The following is a 19,502-nucleotide window of genomic DNA, read 5'->3' as shown; positions in this document are numbered from 1 at the left end:
ATATAAAAACAATTACCATTGTTTTATGAAATCAAACAATTGCTTTCAGTAAGTCAAAAGATTATGTCCTTTGAAGGAAAATAAATAAATTACATATTTACACAAAATCAGCATGACCTCATGAATACTTTTATAATTGTTGCTGAAACTTGTTAATTAGATCCAGCCTTTCTTTTTTTCTTTTTTCTTTTTTTTTTTATGGTATAATTCAGATGTTATGAATCTGAAATACAGTAGTCTTACATTCTTCATTCTGTGGGTGTTTTAACATTAATTATGCTGTCCAGATGATGTCATGACATCCATCAAAGCTTTCAGGATCAGTCAGATTAACTTACTATCCTGATGTGACTTAGTATTTCTGTGCCCAGGCTTAGACAAGAGTCAGGAGTTAACCATGTACATTGGTTTTGTGTATATGCTCTCATGAGGTTAGATTATCAGTTCACATAATGAAATGAAACAGGCGTTCTAGAGTCTGGTATTTGCCCCAGAGAGACAATACATTTCCCAGAAAGTTAATAGCTTAGTTTATGATTTGACTAAGAAATTACCACTTTCTGTTCATTATTTATACAAGAGATGATTTTGCTTAGTCATAACCAAGAACACGTACCTTAAATAGTGTAACTTTATTCTCTTTTTGAAGAGTGCAAATAAACTACTATTTTCTTTCCTTAAATTTTGTCTTCCTGGGAGGATAATTTCAGGGTAACTGTCAGACAGTGAAGCATTATGTTCTTACAGATGGCACAGTCTTAAATGCTAGACATCTGAGTGCAACTCTCAAGTGTATCTAAAGCAGAGAGGGCTCTTCTACTTACCTGCACAGGTCATTTTCAGTGCTATTAACATAGAGGAAGAGGCTTGGAAGAGGCATCGTCCTGTTACTGCTGTTGTCTAGAAAATCCTTGGCATGCAGGTGGTTGAATCTTGAAAGTTTTCTGTTAGATAGGTAGTATTAAGTACATATATGAGCTATAAAAATACATTTTTATACATCTTAAAAGTTAAAAATTCAGGCACACGTTCAAAGAGAGGTTTCACCACTGTGTGTTAAATGTGTTCTGAAGTGCTTTGGAAAAGAATCTGTAATTCAGCATTCTGTATACATCTTGCAGGATCTAGGGACCCTCAGTGGAAGCGGACAGGAACCTGCTCCCATTAGTGTTTCTGCACTATGGAATTAAATTAGGTTTTCAGAGATTATTGTATTTTATAGAGTAATTGTAATGTTATCTTCGTTGTTCAAATTCTTAGTCTGCTACTAATCTGAAATACTACAAATATGCTACAAAAAACCTCAGCTGAGGTGACAGCTGCTTTGAGCTTATTTAGGGTGACGCTGGAGTTTCTTTTGAACAACCATTCAGGAGTCAGTTCATTCATTTTGCAAATTTCAGCTGTACTGATAAGATTTTTAGCTGTATTTGTCAAAAACAGTCAACTGTTTTGCTTACATACAGTCTTTTTCCCCTCTTTTGGCAAAATAATTTAAAATTGTTTCAGCTTTGTAGACTCCAATGTGCCCAAGACATTCATCTAAATGTCTTCCTTTAAAAGCTGTCTGCCTGACCTTGCAGCATTTTCCACATGATTTTCGGATTCGGTTGCTACATCTTTCTAAAGATTCTTAAAAAGGGTTATCAAATATCATATTAGACAAAAGTAATATTCTTAGTAAAAAAAGACAAGATCCAAGGAGACTTTAGTGAATAAAGTAAAATTCTTTTGATACAGCGTCCAGACTTACCTTCCCTAAAAAATACTTATTTGAATTATTCTACGTTTCTGGTTATCTACTTTTGTTTGTTACGATAGCAAATGCCACTAAATTCTGTCTGTATAGCTGGTATTGAACTACAGCAGCAAGAATTTATTCTGCAAGTTGAAATTAGTGTACAAGTAATTTCTGGTTTGTTTAGTTGTTGCTATTTTTTAAAGAGGAGAGGAAAAATCTGTCATTAATTTTTTCCTGATTATTAGTTGTCCATATCTGTTATTACATTTCAGTTAGTTATTGCTTCAATGATTAATCACACTCTGACATCTTTTTTTTTTTAAAGCCAACTGCACCTATAATATGTGAGTTTTTGACAATGATGGCAGTGTGTCATACAGCAGTTCCAGAAAGAGAAGGTGATAAAATTATATATCAAGCAGCATCTCCAGGTGAGACTCAAATAATTGAGTGAACATACAGTGAAGTATTCTATCAACTCAACAACCAAATTTTATTCAAAGTTTATTGTTTTTTGAAGTATCTTCAAAATTAAAAAAGAAAACATATCCCTGCAAAAAAGAATTGGTGTCAGCTAAAATCAGTTTTGTCAAAAATGTATTTATACTTTTCTCATTTGCTTTGGAAAATACATATGTATCTCCTGTGGATTATGTAAGGGTGAAGGGTGATTCAGCACTCCTAAATTGCTGTCAGATTGCTGTGAAAGTCTGAAGGAACTGCTCAAATGCAAATAGAAATCAAATCAGGAGACAAATTGATGTCCTTGTTTGTGAACCTATTCTGTACTTGGTAACCATGGTATTGAGTTAGAACAAAGACTGTGTTTGTAATCAAAAATGAAAGAGAAATGTTTTTCATAGCATAAAAGTTGTGATAAGTTGTACTAGAGAGTGAGGACAGATTATAGTACAAAAGGTCCGGTTCAAGCCTACTGTGGCTCATAGACAATTTTTTAATTCAGGAAATGATGAAGAAAGGCAAAATGATTAAAATATGCTCAACTCTGCTGAGCTAATGTATTATAACAAGTTATGATGGGAGAAATGACTTGAAGTGCAGAGAGTCTCCAGCCTTTGTCTTTTCTGTCCCAGCTCCTAGGTGGCTATCTCTCTAAATTCTGTCCTTAAGCAATTGAAAGACAAGGGCAGAGGTAGAGCTATAAATAAAGCTAACTGGGCCATGGCAATGTTTTATTGGGCATCGTGAGCAAATTCCGTTCTGACATTCTGAGCTGTTTGGAGAGAACTGATGCCTGTGGGAGGCTGGGTTGCTGCTTGAAATGTTTCCTGAATGTAGTCATTGAAGTTAATCTATTATTTACAGGAATGACTTACCACTCTTCTCTTCTAAAACAGAACTTACACAAAAAGAAATGTATCTTGTCCAGTGCCCCACTGAGGAAAGTGCTTGCCTAGGTGCTTTGAAGAGGATGTTCTCGTTACTGAGCTGAGAGGCGTGTTCCTTTGGGGACTTACTTCCTCTGAACTGTAAATTCATTTCATCGGTTTTCACAGTAGAAACAAAGAGTTCTTTCCAGCACCACGTCTAATCTTAAAAATCTGTAAAGGAAAAAGGAAGTCAAAAGTAGAAAAGCTTAGAATGTATCCATTAAATCATTGGGTAAACTAACAGTTTTCTGGTACATCTGCAAAATGACTAATTGACTTGTTGCAGATGAAGGAGCATTGGTCAGAGCAGCCAGGCATCTTCGTTTTGTATTCACTGGAAGGACACCTGACTCAGTAATCATAGAGTCTGTAAGTACATCAGAGTAACGGTATAATTTGCTGTATTTACTCTTGCTGTATTAAATAATTTCTCAATAACTGCATCATGGTACATACCTATTGAGAATTGTTTGGCTGGTTTTGGTTCTTTTGCTTGAGGTTTTTTGCATTAATACTCACCTCTTTCTTTTTTTTAAATTCTTCAGTTGGGACAGGAAGAGAGATATGAACTGCTAAACGTCCTGGAATTTACAAGGTAAACAGCATGTTGTGTGCTTAGTGTCTTTTTGTGAAAATACTAAAATACTTTATGAATTTTTCCAATGGATAGAAATGCATTTTTTATATTTGTATCGGCAAAGTATGCAGGCTGTATGGCTTTTATCTCTGTAATGTGTGATCGTACTATAAGCAAAGCAGTGTACGTGATTAAGATCACACTTTTGGTTTTGTTGTAAAGCATTTTCAGAGGCATATATTTTTTCTGTTGTCTCCTTTTTGGCTAGTATTTTTCACTTTTGCTTTTGTGACAAGGTTGAAAAAACTTATCTCAAAACTTCAAAAAATTATGTGAAAAGATAGTATAGGAAAGTACTTGAACTTTTAAATGTATTTCTGAAAGCCCTGGCACCATGTGATTTATTAAAAATTTCATATTTGTGGACAGAGGGGAAGATTCAAATAAGTGTTATACATAACTTATCTTTGCTTTGACTGATAAAATGAAATTTTACATTTGACCTTGAATATACTTGCATAATTCTTACTTGTTTAAATACTCTAGACTGAAACCTATTCTCTTCTGAGCAACATCACATACTTTGCTTTCAGTAAAAATTTTCTGTCAGAGCTCTTGGAATTATAAAGGCACCCATAAGAAATCTGGATGCAGTTTCACTTGTTATGTAAATCTGTTTAAATTGTATCCATGTATGCCATATGTGTTCCAAGTGTTTGTGTAGGCCCATTGCTTATTTTGGCACAGGATGGGGAAGGGGCTTGCATGTAGAGGAAGCTCTTTTTTTCTTAGAATGATTACTTGTAATTGTGCCTGCGTAAAGTTATCACTGTTTTCCTTCCTGACCTATTATGTTTCCTTGAGCTTGGCTAAAGAAGCAAAAAGATCAAAAATAAAAATCCAAGGCAATACTGCAGAAACAGGATGAAGATGTATAGATTGGGTGAATTGAGAGAAGTAGTTGCCTATAGTTATAATAGCAATAATAATGTGAAACAAAGATCACCACAAAAAAAAATAATGTGACAGAAGGTAATAATTATAGTTTTGAATGTCTTCTAATGTCTTTTAATGACTGCTTGCAATTACTGTTCATTTTATATATTGTAGAGGACATACCTGAAATTTTTCAGATTTATGCCATGGTTTCTTTTTTCTGTAGCAACTTCTTTCACTTTCTGTTCTAGAAAGTTAGCAAGTATGTAGCAAAAAGTGCATTGTTGTTAGTTTGACGTCTGTGAAACTTTATGCTACATTCATGGAATAGCAGTGAAGGATTCTTACATTGCTTCTGGTTTTGATCTTTGTCTTGATTTCACAGATCTTTTTAAATTTCTGTGTCAGTCTAAAATTGTAATTTAAACAGTGATACTTTATGGAGAAAGGAGAATTACTTTTAAATCTTAACCTTTGGAGGATTAAGTGTTTTGGTGGATACCAAACACCCAACTTTATGAAGCATTCAGTTTTTATAGCTGTTTTTGTTCTTATTCTGTAATATTTAGCTTTGCTTGGAACTGACTTGTTGGAGGCGCTAGAGGTCACCCTTGTTCCAGAGCAAGAGAAATTTTGACTCCAAAACATAGCACCATCTGTATGGGTAGGAGCACGTACCTTCAGAGAAGTAATCTGTAACGATTAAACTATTGAGTTAAGAGTTTCCAGGTGTTTCAAGTTTTTCCCAGAAAAAATGGAAACTAATTCCTTGCCACCTTCCAGTACAAGCCAGACAAGACTCTTCTGCAAGTAGAGTGCAACAGTGTCAACATTTGATAGGATAGTCTTTCAGAGAAGTATGTTACAGAAATAAAACTTGTAGGAATGCGTGGTAGAGTTGTTTTTTATGGCAGTCTCTTTTTTACAGTGATCATAGCTGTGCCTGTGAAAAGAGAAGTAGCAGACTTATACAATATGCTAATTATACTTTGTTCATACCAAGAAAGTAGCTTTCAGTCTAACTGGCAGGTGAGCATACTGAAAGCGACTGATAATCCTTAACCAGATAATTATTCCTAAAATGTAGTGCTAATCCCTGTGGAGCAAATAGTGCCTTGATCACTTATGCTGAGTTTAAGTTGCCTCCAGTAGATACTCTGCTCAGATGCCACAGCTGCTGTGGTACCTTAAGCTGAAGGAAGTGAAGAGTTGTTCAGACATTCTGCTGTTCAGGGCTCCCCATGCTGTCAGGAAATGAACTGTGTAGTGTTGTGCCTGTTCTTGTATTCTGTCACCTGAAAATGTAACAAATAGAAAAAACGCAGCTGTCTCTTGGGAGCCAAAACAGCTCCTAAAATATGTATCTGTGGAGCAGGGGAAGACAAGGCACTATGTTAGTTTAGGATCCAGAAGCATAGAATATCTTATGCTTACTGTCATCCCTGTGCTGACTACATGCACTGTCTTCTCACCTGGGCCAGTTGCAAAGATGAGCATGATTTTGAGTGTGTGGTTCCGTGTTTCAGTAAGCATAAGCGATGCCCACGATCAGTGCACAAATTGCATCAGTCCTTGCATCAACGTGTCATTACTGGCAGTGCTACTGAATGAGATTTTGACTTGTATCTGCTTGCTTTCTTAGAGGAATGAATTGAACTTTTAGCATCAGAATTAATTTCACTGGCAAGTATTGAGTATAGATGTAGCAATAACATCTCAATATCTGGAGTACGTACCATCTATTGATTTAATGACTGATTTTCATCTGGATCCCTGGGGCATACCTCCACAGTCTAGCAGAAACCATCTGTGTGATAGTTACGGAGTAAAGCTTCTTGTCTAAAACCTAAATATTTTTGATTTAGAATGCCAGTGTATTTATCTGAAATACAGCAATAGCTTGACTAGTCCGCTATCTGATCAGTTTTATGAATAATCCATGTTGCCTTGGTGTTCTACTGGGCAGACAGAAGGCCTCCCTCTAGAGCATGTGAGACTTTTATCTCCTCTCCATCATTCAAACAGGTCCAGAATATACTGATCCTGTTTTGGGAATGAAGACTGATACTTCTAAATGTAGAAAGAGTGGCTGACAGAGGAAGTACCAAAACCTCTGTAGCAGCATTTGTTTTCTGTGGTTGTGTGCTCACACCCTGAAGAAATTTTCATCTTATACCTGAGATGGATTTTAAAGTAACAGGGGGCCTATGAAGAGCTGCTTCTGGAAGTGGCAAATCTTGAGACCAAGGAAGTATTTCTGTCCCCTTAAGATGTTTTTGTCCATCTGTAATCCCATGGCAACTCCGTGGGAATTATCAGCTATTCTGCCTCCTTGTCACAAGCCAAAGGTTTACCTGGCCTCTGGGTGTATAGAGATCATGACAGTGGGTTTGCAGGATTCCATGGCACACAAGGGCACAGAGGCTTTATTTTCTAAATTTCTTTATTACAGATTACTACAAATTACTATTAGTAAAGGAAGTATATGCATAAGTAGTAAAGTACATTTATATTTTAATAGTATTAGCCATCAATAGTAGAAGCAAGTATATATTTCTGTATATTACAAGTTGCTACTAAATTACCACAGTGAAGAAATACACATATAATCAGTTACCTATATGTGCATGCACACACACACACATATATATATATATTATTCAAAATAGTAGAGGTACGGTGCTCACCAAACAGCTCCCAGGAGTGGGGCCTCAAAGTTGATGATGGACAGTCTCACTTCAAAGAGTGAGAGTTTGAAGTTGGCCAGGTGTTCCTGGTGATGGTCCAATAGCTTGTCTAGGGGATCTCAGAGAAAAATTCGTGCAGGGGTGGTTGTCAGAGAGAGAGGCTCCATTTGGGGTAAAAGCAAGTCATTTTTATATGACAGAGACATGAGGGGATGTAGGACACCACCACCTGGAGCAGTCAATAGATGCTGCTAATTCTATTTTTCACCTGGGACAGCCAATAGATGATGGTGTTTTCTCTCAGACAAATTTCTATTTTTCCAGACTGTTTTCCTGTTCTTTCAGCTAGAACCAGTAGCAGTTGCTGACTCCTGCTTTCTCAGGATGTTTTCTCCCTTTTCCAGACTTCTTACCTGTTAACTGTAACTGTTGCAGTTACAGTTCCTTGTTTTGCGCTTATTGATGGTGTTCAGGATGTCTCTGGTTTCAAGGTACCCAGCTGTACTTCAGAGATACTGCTGAAATTCTCAAGGATGGTTCTGGTTCCCAGGCCTAGTTCCCAGGCTTTTCTCTGTCAGTGTTTCAGCAGACATCTTCTGTTCAGTATTTTTCCCCTTATAACCAGGTCACCTTTATGGCTGCTCACATCACTTTTATGGGGAAGAAAACAAAACAAAAAAATGGTCTCACACTGACAGTTATTTGTAGTAGTGCAATTTTGTGGTTTTCTGTATTTCGCCAGGAAAAGGAAATAAAACTGTCACTGCAATGAAAAGGCTCATAAAAAGTTAGAAGTCCTTGACAGTAAGTCCTGCTCATTAGCTTTATTGCAGTTTTACTAAGGAAATGTATGTCAGTCAAGATTCAATATCTGTCTTCGTAGCTAAAGTTTCAGAACTCTACAGGAAAACATTGGTTATTCTATGATACATCTTCAGTAGACTGATCGGCAGCTGTACGCAGAACTTCAGGATTGCAGTCTTCTGGTATTACAAGAGAAGTACAAAACTGCTGAGTTTTTACCTGTCAAGGGCATATATATCAAATTATTGTTTATACAAACCCTAAATTACTGTAATTCCTCCACAGTTCCTTAACTGAACATTCAAGCAAGTGTAATGAATTTAAGTAGCAGTAGGCTAGATAATCTTGCCAGGAATCAAAGTTGATCTGAGATTTGCTTTTATTTTAGGCAACTTAACTGTGGTTTAGATGATCTGAATTTTACCACTGTTGTCTAAGCAGATCTCCAACTGGACACTGTCTAAAAGTTTTTGGAATTCTGCTTATCTGAGGTTTTTTAGATTAGAGATGAGGTGGAGCAAGAGTTGCAGCAGTTAATGTGTTTTTATGCTCTCTTGTGCAATATTCACAGTAAAAATGTAATTCAGTATTGCAGTTCAGATGTCTGTACTTGAAGCAAAGTGCATGCACAGGTGGAATAGGAAAATATTTCCTCAAAGATACTATTCAGTCGCTTCACTAGTAATTATAAAATTCTTTCCTTCACCTATCTCCATACATTCCACTTACAGGACGTTTTCTATGGCAGTCTGAACTTCAGGAACCGTTCATGCAATAATGCTATTTAATGATGTATAAATGGGATCCAGTTCCAGTGGGAAAAGTAAATGGTCCTTTTACAGATCCAGTTGGATCTGTAAAAGGACCATTTACTTTTATCTCTTTTTTGGATTTTACTGTGAACTCTTGTGTGAGAAATGTGTTTTGTTCCCTGCATAGTTTCTGTGGATTTATTTAAAAAGTTGACATTTGAAAGAATTATCGTATAAGTACACATTTTGACTGGACATGATCTTGAATCTAAAGTATGCTTGTTGGAGGACCTCCAAGGGAAGACAGAAAGCGGAAGAGTGACAGTCTTCTCCATGCTTTCTTCCAATTCCTACCTCAGTCATGAGGACAAAAAAAAAAAAAAATACTTAGTTCTTATTAACAACTGAGAGCCAGAGAATAGTTAAAATGAGGTGAGCGCCTTTCGAGTTCTTAGCATACTTAAAACTTTGCATGGTGAATGAAACTCTGGGATGACTGTAATAGGATTGCAGCACAGTATAGTGTACAAGAGACTTATTTGGCTGCAAAAGAAGAAAAAGATGAAATGGTCCATGATGCAGTACCTCTTGGTCACAAGTGCTTTGTGCTTTAAGATGCTTTTTTGTGATCAGTAGACAGTATTCAGACAAAGGTGAAGATTCTCAGATTTGTTTTTATGGGAAAAAGCCTACAGAATTATGCACAGAAAACCAGCATTCACTCTAATTACTGGACAGTAAAACTGTTTTTCCATCCCAGTCACCTGAGAACATAGAATACATAGACCTTACTTCTTTTCCTTTTCTTATGTAAGATATATATTGATATTCTTAGGTAAAATGTTGGTAAATATTTATATTTATGAACCACCTTATACAGGGCATTTATTTCTCTTTCAGCACTAGGAAAAGAATGTCAGTGATAGTTCGCACACCATCGGGAAAGTTAAGACTCTACTGCAAAGGAGCTGTGAGTTTTATTCTGTTTTCACTGTATCAAAGAACATGTGCTACCAATACAAATACATAAACGAAAAGTTGTTATAACTGCAGTGAAAACATTGAAAATGTGGGGGAAGGAATGTTGATGCCATTTTCAATTTACATAATTTTATTATGCAGCTGTTAAATGTGGTGAACTATTTAATGTCTTTTTTTACTAACTGCCTATAAAGGAATGACAACCTGTTCATCCTGTTGTTTGTAGTGGATTAATACCTTTATGTTTGCTATTAATTGCTTCCTTCTGTACTCCCAAGAAAATGGATGAATGTATGGTTTAATCTATTAGTTACTTGCTGTAGTAGCTGAGCATGAGTCACTAGGTAGAAATAGTAATTTAGCATAAGACACTAGATGAGAATTTTAACCTACCATTGATGTTATACCAGAAGTAAATTTTCCTGAACATAGGATCTATGGGAAGATATCTTAATAATAATGTATCTGAGAATGGCAGAGTTGCTCATTAGTGCATGTTCTGTATCTTAAGTCAAGTTTGAGGAGGAGGGGGATGCAAATCCAGTTCTCGAATGGTTTAAAAAAATTGAAGTTGATTGAATATAAATGTCCATTCTGTATCTTCTCAAGTGGAGAGAAGAAGCTGTTAATATCCTGTATATCAAGCTGGCTTCAAAAACCTGAGAATGGCAGTTATGAAACACTGATTTTACCTTGTGGGCTTAATATTAAAGAGGAAGAAATCATTTTAGGAGATCAAAAGAACTCACATGGCAAGCCAAAGGAAGATGCAGCATTTTGCAAAATGAAGGGAAATAACAGCAGAAAATGTAGGAGAGAAAAACTGCATCATAGCAGAATTTGTATATTTAGAGAATCTGAGGGTTTGGAATGTCCTTTTTTCCTTCCTCTGAAATAAAATTACTTCTATTCAGTTTTGATGCTGAAATAAATTAATGCAGTGCTGCATATTTTTCTGCCATTTTCCTACATGATTTGTATTGTCTACACAAAAAACTTCATTTTTTTGTTAAATTGTTTTGACTTAATTTGTTTGTTTTGTAGGATACTGTAATTTATGACCGTCTTGCTGAAAGTTCAAAATACAAAGAAATCACCTTAAAACATCTAGAGCAGTTTGCTACAGAAGGTGGGTGATACTATTCAATAAAAAATACGAAATTGAGTTACTGCTGAAGTTTTCAGTTTTGGAATTTTATGTTGCTGTGATGTTTTGTTCATGTTAAGTTTGAAAATTATGTTTTAGTAATGCCTCCTAAAAAAGATCTTCCTCTTCTGAGAAGTTTCAGTAATAAGTTCATGCTTAAAAACAAACAAACAAACAAAAAACTACACACAGAGTACACAGTAGAGTCCTTTAGACAAAATATATTTTTCCAGAGAGCAAACACATTGCATATTGTTTCTGTGAGGATCTCATTTCCCATGATCACTTTCATGTCCCACACACAATGGATGCTGCAGGGCTGGCACACAGGAAGAAGCAGCCAAACTGAAGATGCTTGGAAATGATTACCGTGGTGCTTTTTAAGGTAGTTTAATGCTATATTCTTTCTGTCATCAGTCACAATAAGGGGAACTGCTAGCACTAGCTTTCCATATGGTGTGTTTTGGTATCTCTGCTGTTTTAACAGTCACTCTTACAAAGCAGTTGCTGAGGGTGGAGAACCCCTCCATGTTCCGAGTAGGAGTAATAAGTAAAATTTAAAAGGCTGTGAAGTTAAGATGATTGATACAAACAGCCAGTTACTTACTTAATAATGGTGGATTTCACAGTACAGATGTGAGCAGAAAAGCAGACTAGAAAAGCTTCTGCTTTCGTGTAAGTTCTTCTAGCACAATTCCTAGATGTTCCATGCCACGCCTCCTTTCTGGTATCTTAGTAAAGCCTTATAGAGTTGTGCAGTGAAGTATCATAGTGTTTTAATTTATTGATGAGTTGGGAGACAGTAGTTGGGAGCAAAATTACAATAGTTATGAGAATCTGAACTGCAATTTTTCTGCCTCTTCATTTTTTTACAACACTGTTACTAGAACATTAAAGTTATCTTTAATGTGCCTCAAGAAATAAGCTTACACTGGGAAGCAAACTATTGAAATATTTTCCTTCTCAAATACAATTCTTACCTTTTGGTAACTGATGTCTGGCCAAATCATCTTGTATCAGGAAAGGTCCTCTTTCTTTCTGTTAAACATATGACTTCTCTAATTCTTCTCTTTTGATTTATAATGGAATTTGGCGGTTTGATTAGTGTCGTAGTCAGCACCTTCAGTCTTTTGATTCTGTCAGTGACAGCATAAGCGAGCCACAGATCTGTTTCTTTTGTTAGTTTTCCGTATCAAGATCTCTGCAGGAAACATTTGGTTAGCCTTAAATAATCTTAGGGTATCAAAGGTATAATAAATTATACAATAAAGTTGAAAGCAGAACTAAAAACAAACAAATTTGACGGATGGTACAACTTGAAGCCTCAGATACCCCCGTTGAGCTCATGAATCTAGTTGTGTGAACTGATCGGCCAGTTTGGGGTTTTATAAAGGCCTAACCAGGGTCGATCAAGGAAAAGTTACTTAGATGTGAAGTTAGTTTGAGTCATAAGGCCATATATTTTTATATATATATAAGGCTATATATATACCTTACAGAAAAGGTAAAAATAGACCAATATCAGCTATCCTGTGTGAACTGATCTGGAAATTTCAATCCGATTCTTAATTACTGTTCTCATTAAATCAGTGGTACAACTGATACAATTTTTTCCTTAGCAGTCAGGTCAGACTGAATAAATCAACATAAAAAGTGAAAAATTCCACCCACCTTTAAAACCACTGTATATACGTATTAGTGTTAAGAAGTTTGTTCAAGTACTTTTTGTACCCGTCTTTTCTACAGATGAAAAGATTTACTCTTCAGAAGAGTGAATTACTAACCTTTCAAAAACATAAAATTCAATCTTAAAAAAAAAAAAGTACCTCTCTCTCTGGAATCGATTAAAGAAATCGGTATTTATTTTTGCATCAGATTTAAATTGCAGCCGATGACGTTGCAATGTTCCTCATGAGTATCCTTTCATGTGGCAGTACAGTATGTCCTTGGCATTTGCTGCATGCTCTTGGTGTGTTGTTCAAAAATGAAGTGGTTAGCATGGCTGGCATTTATATTTAAGCATTTATTAAGCTTGAGTGTTAATGCCTGCTGGATAAATAGAAAAAGTGTGTAATTTTCCTGTGGTGTTGTTCCAGTCTGTTAAGAAGCAGACTTAATGACATTTTGTTTTCCACTTTTCATTTGGAAGATTCTTTTAAATCACAATTAAAAGTATATTTTTAAAATTAAAAATAGAAAAAATAATCTCTGATTTAAAAAGAAAAAGAAATGCCTTGAAAAACTTATTTGCTGATATTCTGTGCACACTGATTTCTTTTCTTCATTTTATCATCTACACAAAATATTTTGAAATTATTGTGGAAATAGTATCACTATTAGTCAGTCATAAATTCCTTTCCTCCCCTTCACCTCATATTCATTGCTTTGGACCTTGCTAGCATATCCTTATTGCGCAGAGGAAAAAAAAAATTCAGTTGATTCGTCAGCATTAAGTTTATTCTCTAGGTCTAGATGGTGAGATGCTGTGTTCCTAATGCTGTTCAGTTGTCAAGATATTAGGATTACACATGGTTTACATCTAAGACAGTAATTTAATATCTTCAGGATAAAAGACATATATGTATTATTTCATACCCAGCCTCCTGATCATTTCAAAATTGCTGCTGGTGCTGAGCTGTACACAATAGAAACCTGTGAACAGACGAAGATTGCATTTAGCCATCCCTGGTTATGGTGCTGTTCATCTCCTGCAGCAGAGTGGGCAAATGACCAAAGGCACTATCTACATTAGTCCTGTCTATCCCCATCCTAAATCTACTTGCCTGCAAATTGTGGCTTCATAAGACATCATTTGGCTAGAGCAGTGCTCTTCTCTGTATATAAAGAGTTATGCCAATTTCATGCTCTAGAGATTTAAGAATCTGATAATCTGTGAAAATGAACTGTTAGAACATTCACACCTAGCTACTTAAATTGAATGTAGATGTGTGTTGTCAAAAAATAGATGTTTCTTATAATCTTGCAGTCTCAGATTCTCACGTAGTGCTTAATTCAAGACTCTGCTGAAGGAAAAAATCTGTTAAGTATAACCACCTCAAAAATTAAGTAAAATGTCCAAATGTTGCCTGTACACAAAGATTTTATTTTAAGTATTTGGAAAGCTGAAAGAATCTGAGATGGGAAAATTAAATCTGAGGGATATTCAAAATCAGCTTCTAGATGGTAAATTTCAAACTTCAACCAAGAATTTCCTAAGGGTATTGAGGAGGGGTGAAGAAGAGGGTAGTTGTAACATGCTGATATATTTTAACTTAAATGTTACTATGCTGGAAAGTAATAAATTTTATAAAATTTTTGTTCAGAAATATAAATCTTACAGTTTTAATATTCCTAAAAATCTAATGTGTATACCTGTTCAGCAAGTGTAATTTGGGATTGCTTCCTGTTTTGTTTACAGTTTAAGATAAGTTGAATTTGTGTAAAATTTAGTTAATTTTTTTCCCTGAAGTACATCACCTGTATTACATTCAGCTACTATTTCTATTTATATCATGTTTTTTACTTTATATATACTTAAAATTTCTTCAAGACACGCAGCGGTAAATTGAAAATCTGGCAAAAACAAACGTAAAATACAGAATAAGTTCAGCTTTTAGTTACGCATTCCAAGGCATATCAAGGAAGGGACTAACAAATACTGAATCATGCTTACCGTCTGATTTCTCTTTAGGCTTAAGAACTCTGTGTTTTGCTGTGGCTGAGATTTCAGAAAGTGATTATCAAGAGTGGTTAGATGTCTATCACCGTGCTTCTACAGCTATTCAAAACAGAGCACTCAAACTTGAGGAGAGCTATGAACTAATTGAAAAAGTATGTGTAGCTTTTTGGTTTGGAGTGGGGAGGGGGCAGGGGGTGAGGAGAGTGTTTTTTTAATTAATGTCCTTGCTTTCTATACCATGAAATCTGAATCATTATTGAGGAATAATACTTAGACAGAAAAAAATCTAGCAATATACTGACAGCTGTGTCATGTAGCCCTTGCAGTTTAGGTAATCAAAATGGAGGAAAGAATTTGAAAAAGTTTTTGCAGCAAGTAGCTGCCTTGCCAAAAAGTGTTGATTTTGAGTTGAACTACTGGAAAGTTTTTTTCAGAGTTGCTCTGTTGTGTAAAAAAGTGTAATAACAGACAAACATCTGCTTAATTGTATGATCTTGGAACCATAGAGAAGTTAAGGTTGGAAGGGAGTTCTGGAGGTCATCTAGACACAAATCCGTGCTCAAAGCAGGGCTAATTTTGCTTGCCCAGCACTTTGATGAAGTTTTGAGTATTTGGAAAGAGGGAGTTTTCCCAGCTGCAGTAGACATTTTTTTTTTTTAATGCTCAACTATTCTTTTTGCCCTTTTTCTGAATTAAAATTTCTGTTGCTGCAGAATTTGACTGTTGCTTCTTGCCCTTTCACCGTGCACCTCTTAGAGGAAGATGGCTTCTCTGCAAGCCCTCTGCAGTTAGCAGAAGGCAGCCATGGAATCCTTCCCTTAGCCTTACTTTTTTCCCATGTTAAACTCATCCTGCTTCTTCAGGCACTCTTAATAGTGTGCTCTGGGCCCCAAGCTATTTTTGTGTCCCTCCACTGGACTTGCTCCACTTTGTCAACCTCTCTTGTACTGAAGGCCCAGAAAGGGAGGTAATACCCAGATGCAGCCGCACAAGAGCAGAGCCATAATCACTTTCCCTTGAGTTTCTGGCAATGTTGCTGCTGGAGTAGCCAAGATGTGGTTGGACTTCACTGCCTCAACAAGAAAGGCTCCTGTGGCTCTTAAATGTATAAGCAAAAGGACTTCATGAGACCAATATTCTTTGAAGTTTTGATAATTGACTTGGGGTGGGGGGGGTTGTTTTCAGGTTTTTTTCCCTTGGAAAGGATAAGAGAGATTACTTTCATGAAGCTGCATAAAGACTGAGGGTATATAGCTTCAGTCACTTGTGGGATGTCATTTTACATAGATGAGCAGCTTATCCAGACATGCACAAGACAGTCTTAAAACCATATAACTTTGTTAATGCCATGGCAACCCTGCTATCATTACAAATTTTTGTATTAGCTCAGCATGTAGTATGTAGGCCATGCTGCAACCAGGATTGCACGCTATTAGGTTTATAATGGTGTCATTAACAGGGTTTTAGCTAGTTTTTAAGGTACAGAAATATGAAATATAAAAATGGCTGTATTCACAAAAACAGTATAGGTTTGCTGCATGGGAAGTTAAAACCAAACATAATCAAGATTATAGTTTTAAAATTAACATGAATTGACAGGTATTTTTTTTACAAGGTGAACAGAAATCATTACAAGTGAGAGAAGATATAATAATAGCACTCCTCAAGTATTCAAATCAGAGAGGTGCCCCTCAGGAAAAGGTAGCTGTTGCTGAACAAGCTACTGAGCTTGTGAATAATTGGGTGAAGTTTTAGTGGTTACGCTGTGCAGTTTGTCAAGCCACATAGATATTTACCTTAAAGGTCATAGGAATAAACTGAAAGATCTTTATTAGTTAATACCAAATCTGATTAATGAACTTAGAGAGCATTAATCTTGTCATAAATATGGAAGGTTAAATAAAAGAAAGATTAAAACTTAATTTAATCCAAAAAAACCTGTATGTACTGAATATTTTATATTCACAGAATCTTCAGCTGCTTGGAGCAACAGCAATTGAAGATAAACTACAAGACAAAGTGCCTGAAACCATCGAGACACTCATGAAGGCAGACATAAAGATTTGGATACTTACTGGGGACAAACAAGAGACTGCCATTAACATCGGTATTACATTTGCATTTATTTGGTGGCTTTGTTACAGATTTAGAAATGATAGAAGTTGCTAGAGTAAAATTGCTTTCAAAAAGGAAAGGTATCTTGTAAAAAGTAATAATATTATATGGCATGCCAGAATTTAAATGTTAACTTATTTTTCAGTCACTGGTAGGGGGAGAGTGGGTAATGGTAGATTCTTCTTCCGTTAAAATAGTAACAGCAAGAAAAATTTATGTTACCATAGCGGTGAGGAAAAAAACAGGCATTTGTGCTTTTTTGTAGCATCTAAAATGAATTAAAAAGAATACATTGTTTGGGTCTTGACAGTGAGAGGGAATAATATTAAGAAGATACAAGTATTCTTAGTTTCCCTTCTGTATTTTTCCTTCTTTCCAGGAAAGCTGGTAGGGACGATAATCTTAACTAAAGCAAAACAATATATATTGTCCATTAAAGTACTGTAAACTTTACCATCAGAGGTTTCCTTTTATTCTTTCCTTTTATTATAAAGGAGGAAAGAAAAAGAATCATGAATTAACTAATTTCAGCAGTGATAAATGTGTATTTTTAAACAGTAATATATGAAAGCTGCATTTAAGATTTAATATTATTTGCATGTGAGCATATCAGCACTTCTGCAGTAGCCTAGATATGTGCCCAAAATAAAGCATTATTTTGGTCATATGGATCCTTTTTATTACTATTATTATTTTTAATCTTAAAGAACTTTTTGTATGCACATGATACACATGATCTAAGGTTATTTTCATTAGTACCTTCAGGTTTGAGGCAATACACATAATACCAGTATTTTTTACTTTATTAAGAATGGTGATACATATTTGTCTAGGCAGCCTGCATCATGAGCATACATTCTGTTTAAAGCATCAAAGAATAAAAGAAATTTTGTGTGAAATGCAAGTTGCATTCCAAAAATCTGCAAGGCTAAGGGAGATCTGTTTTCTGTAAATCCCTGTAAAGATGTTTCTTGTCCTTCTGCTGAGCACCTTTGTGAATAGGGCAGATCAGTCACAAGGAAAATTCTGACTGTTTTGACTTAGTACCTGTACGTGTAATTTTTATAGAATGCAGTATAATTTTTTTACCAATGTTTTCATCCGTGGGAGTCGTGGTTTTAATTCTGGCTGTAGTTCTCTTACAGGAAAAATAATGCTTTGTTATGTTATTTTATAATGGACGTTGTGGAACAAATTTTTGAAAACACAAATGTTTTTAACAGGTCACTCCTGTAAACTTTTGCGAAAAAACATGGGACTAATTGTTATAAATGAAGGCTCTCTTGATGTAAGTAAAACCTGAAAAATTTTCAGTTAATATTATGTTATTTTACTGCTTAAAATATCCAGACATCATGGTGGAGGTGGCCTGAAAAATAACTTGGAGCATCTATTTATCTGGACAAACACAGAAATTTCTGCTAAAACTGCTGTTTGTTGGGGTTTTTTATTTCTGTTTGTTTGGGAGGGTTGCTTTTTTGTTTGCTTTTATAATCTTCTCAGTTAATTTGACTATTGCATACCTGGAATACTGTATATCTTTGTGACAAAATGTTAATGAATAACTAGAAAATTAGTCTACAGCTTCCAAAACCACATTGGAGTTACTACACAAATGAACTTCAGAATGAGGAGCAAACCAATTCCATGTAGTGAAATGACTCCATCCGTGCAGGCACAAAGCCAGGAGCTTCCCATACTTCTGGTAGCACCTAGTAATGCCCAAACAAACTAATCCTAAATTCCTTTCTAATTCTGTTTCTTACAGAATACTTAGTATCTGCCAAAAATTAATTTTTATTGTGTGGTTAAACAGCTGAAATTGTGATCAGATGTTGAAGTACAAGTAAGGGTTGAAACTGCTAACTTGCAAGTATACAGTGCTTTGTAGAGAAGAGATTTTTTAGATAAGGTAGGAATGCAATATTAAGTGAAAAATCCCATGAGGGAAAAAAACATAAATCCTGTTACCACCATCTAAGAGGGTCTTAAATTATCTTAGAAGTGCAAGAATTTCCTCAGTGGGAAAAATCACTGTCCAGAGGCTTCAGGAGAAAACTCCAAAATTAAGTTTACCTTACTCTATATTGTGGTCAGGTTGCTCAAGATAGGACTTGGGGAGAGAAAGTGAGAGGAAAGTGAAAAGAAAGTTTGAGAATCAGCAAAAAATCCTTAACTGAAGGATTCAATGGTTAGCATGTAAAAGTAGGCTATAACATGAATTAAAATACTTACTACTTTTTTTTAAATAAGTACTTTTTTAAATGCAAATTTTCAACATCAGTATGAATTTAATCATGATGACTGTACTTCAAATATAAATTGTTCTAAGCAACATATTTTTGCTGATAAAATTTAATAAAATCCCAAACACAGAGCAGACAGAAGCTGTTGATAAATGTCTGGAACCAGAGTCTGTTGATAGAGTAAGCAACTTTTGACACAAGTAGCCTGTGATATTAATGAAGAGAGGCAATTTTCTTTTCTTAGTTTAGTTCATTTGGATAGCTTTAGAAAGATTGTGATTGTTGTTTGGTGAAAAAACAGGAAGGGTTTTTGGTTCGAGCCCTTAACTTCGCTTTTGAGTTTTTCACTCCTCAACCAATCTCTGAGTGAAAATTAGCCAGTGCAAGTGAGAACTTCTATCCTATATTTATTTAGGTTATTTATACACACTACCAGATTTCAGAAC

The 19,502-nt window shown here is 35.4% G+C and overlaps 1 protein-coding gene across 5 annotated transcripts in view; it reads left to right on the top strand.

Moving 5' to 3' along the window:
• Positions 1-19,502, top strand: part of ATP8A1 (ATPase phospholipid transporting 8A1) — a 130,161-nt gene that overhangs the window by 55,261 nt on the left and 55,398 nt on the right. For all 5 annotated transcript variants that reach the window (XM_074822428.1, XM_074822426.1, XM_074822429.1 and 2 more), the window contains 8 exons: positions 2,067-2,172; positions 3,419-3,501; positions 3,678-3,727; positions 9,789-9,858; positions 10,914-10,998; positions 14,708-14,847; positions 16,664-16,802; positions 18,034-18,098. In XM_074822428.1, the coding sequence (XP_074678529.1) occupies positions 2,067-2,172; positions 3,419-3,501; positions 3,678-3,727; positions 9,789-9,858; positions 10,914-10,998; positions 14,708-14,847; positions 16,664-16,802; positions 18,034-18,098 (738 nt within the window). The remainder of the gene's footprint in view (positions 1-2,066; positions 2,173-3,418; positions 3,502-3,677; positions 3,728-9,788; positions 9,859-10,913; positions 10,999-14,707; positions 14,848-16,663; positions 16,803-18,033; positions 18,099-19,502) is intronic.

This window comes from Strix aluco, chromosome 4 (genome assembly GCF_031877795.1).
Source record: "Strix aluco isolate bStrAlu1 chromosome 4, bStrAlu1.hap1, whole genome shotgun sequence".
Classification (NCBI taxonomy): domain Eukaryota; kingdom Metazoa; phylum Chordata; class Aves; order Strigiformes; family Strigidae; genus Strix; species Strix aluco.
The sequence above is the reverse complement of the archived record's forward strand: the minus strand, read 5'-3'. Positions and strand labels throughout refer to the sequence as shown.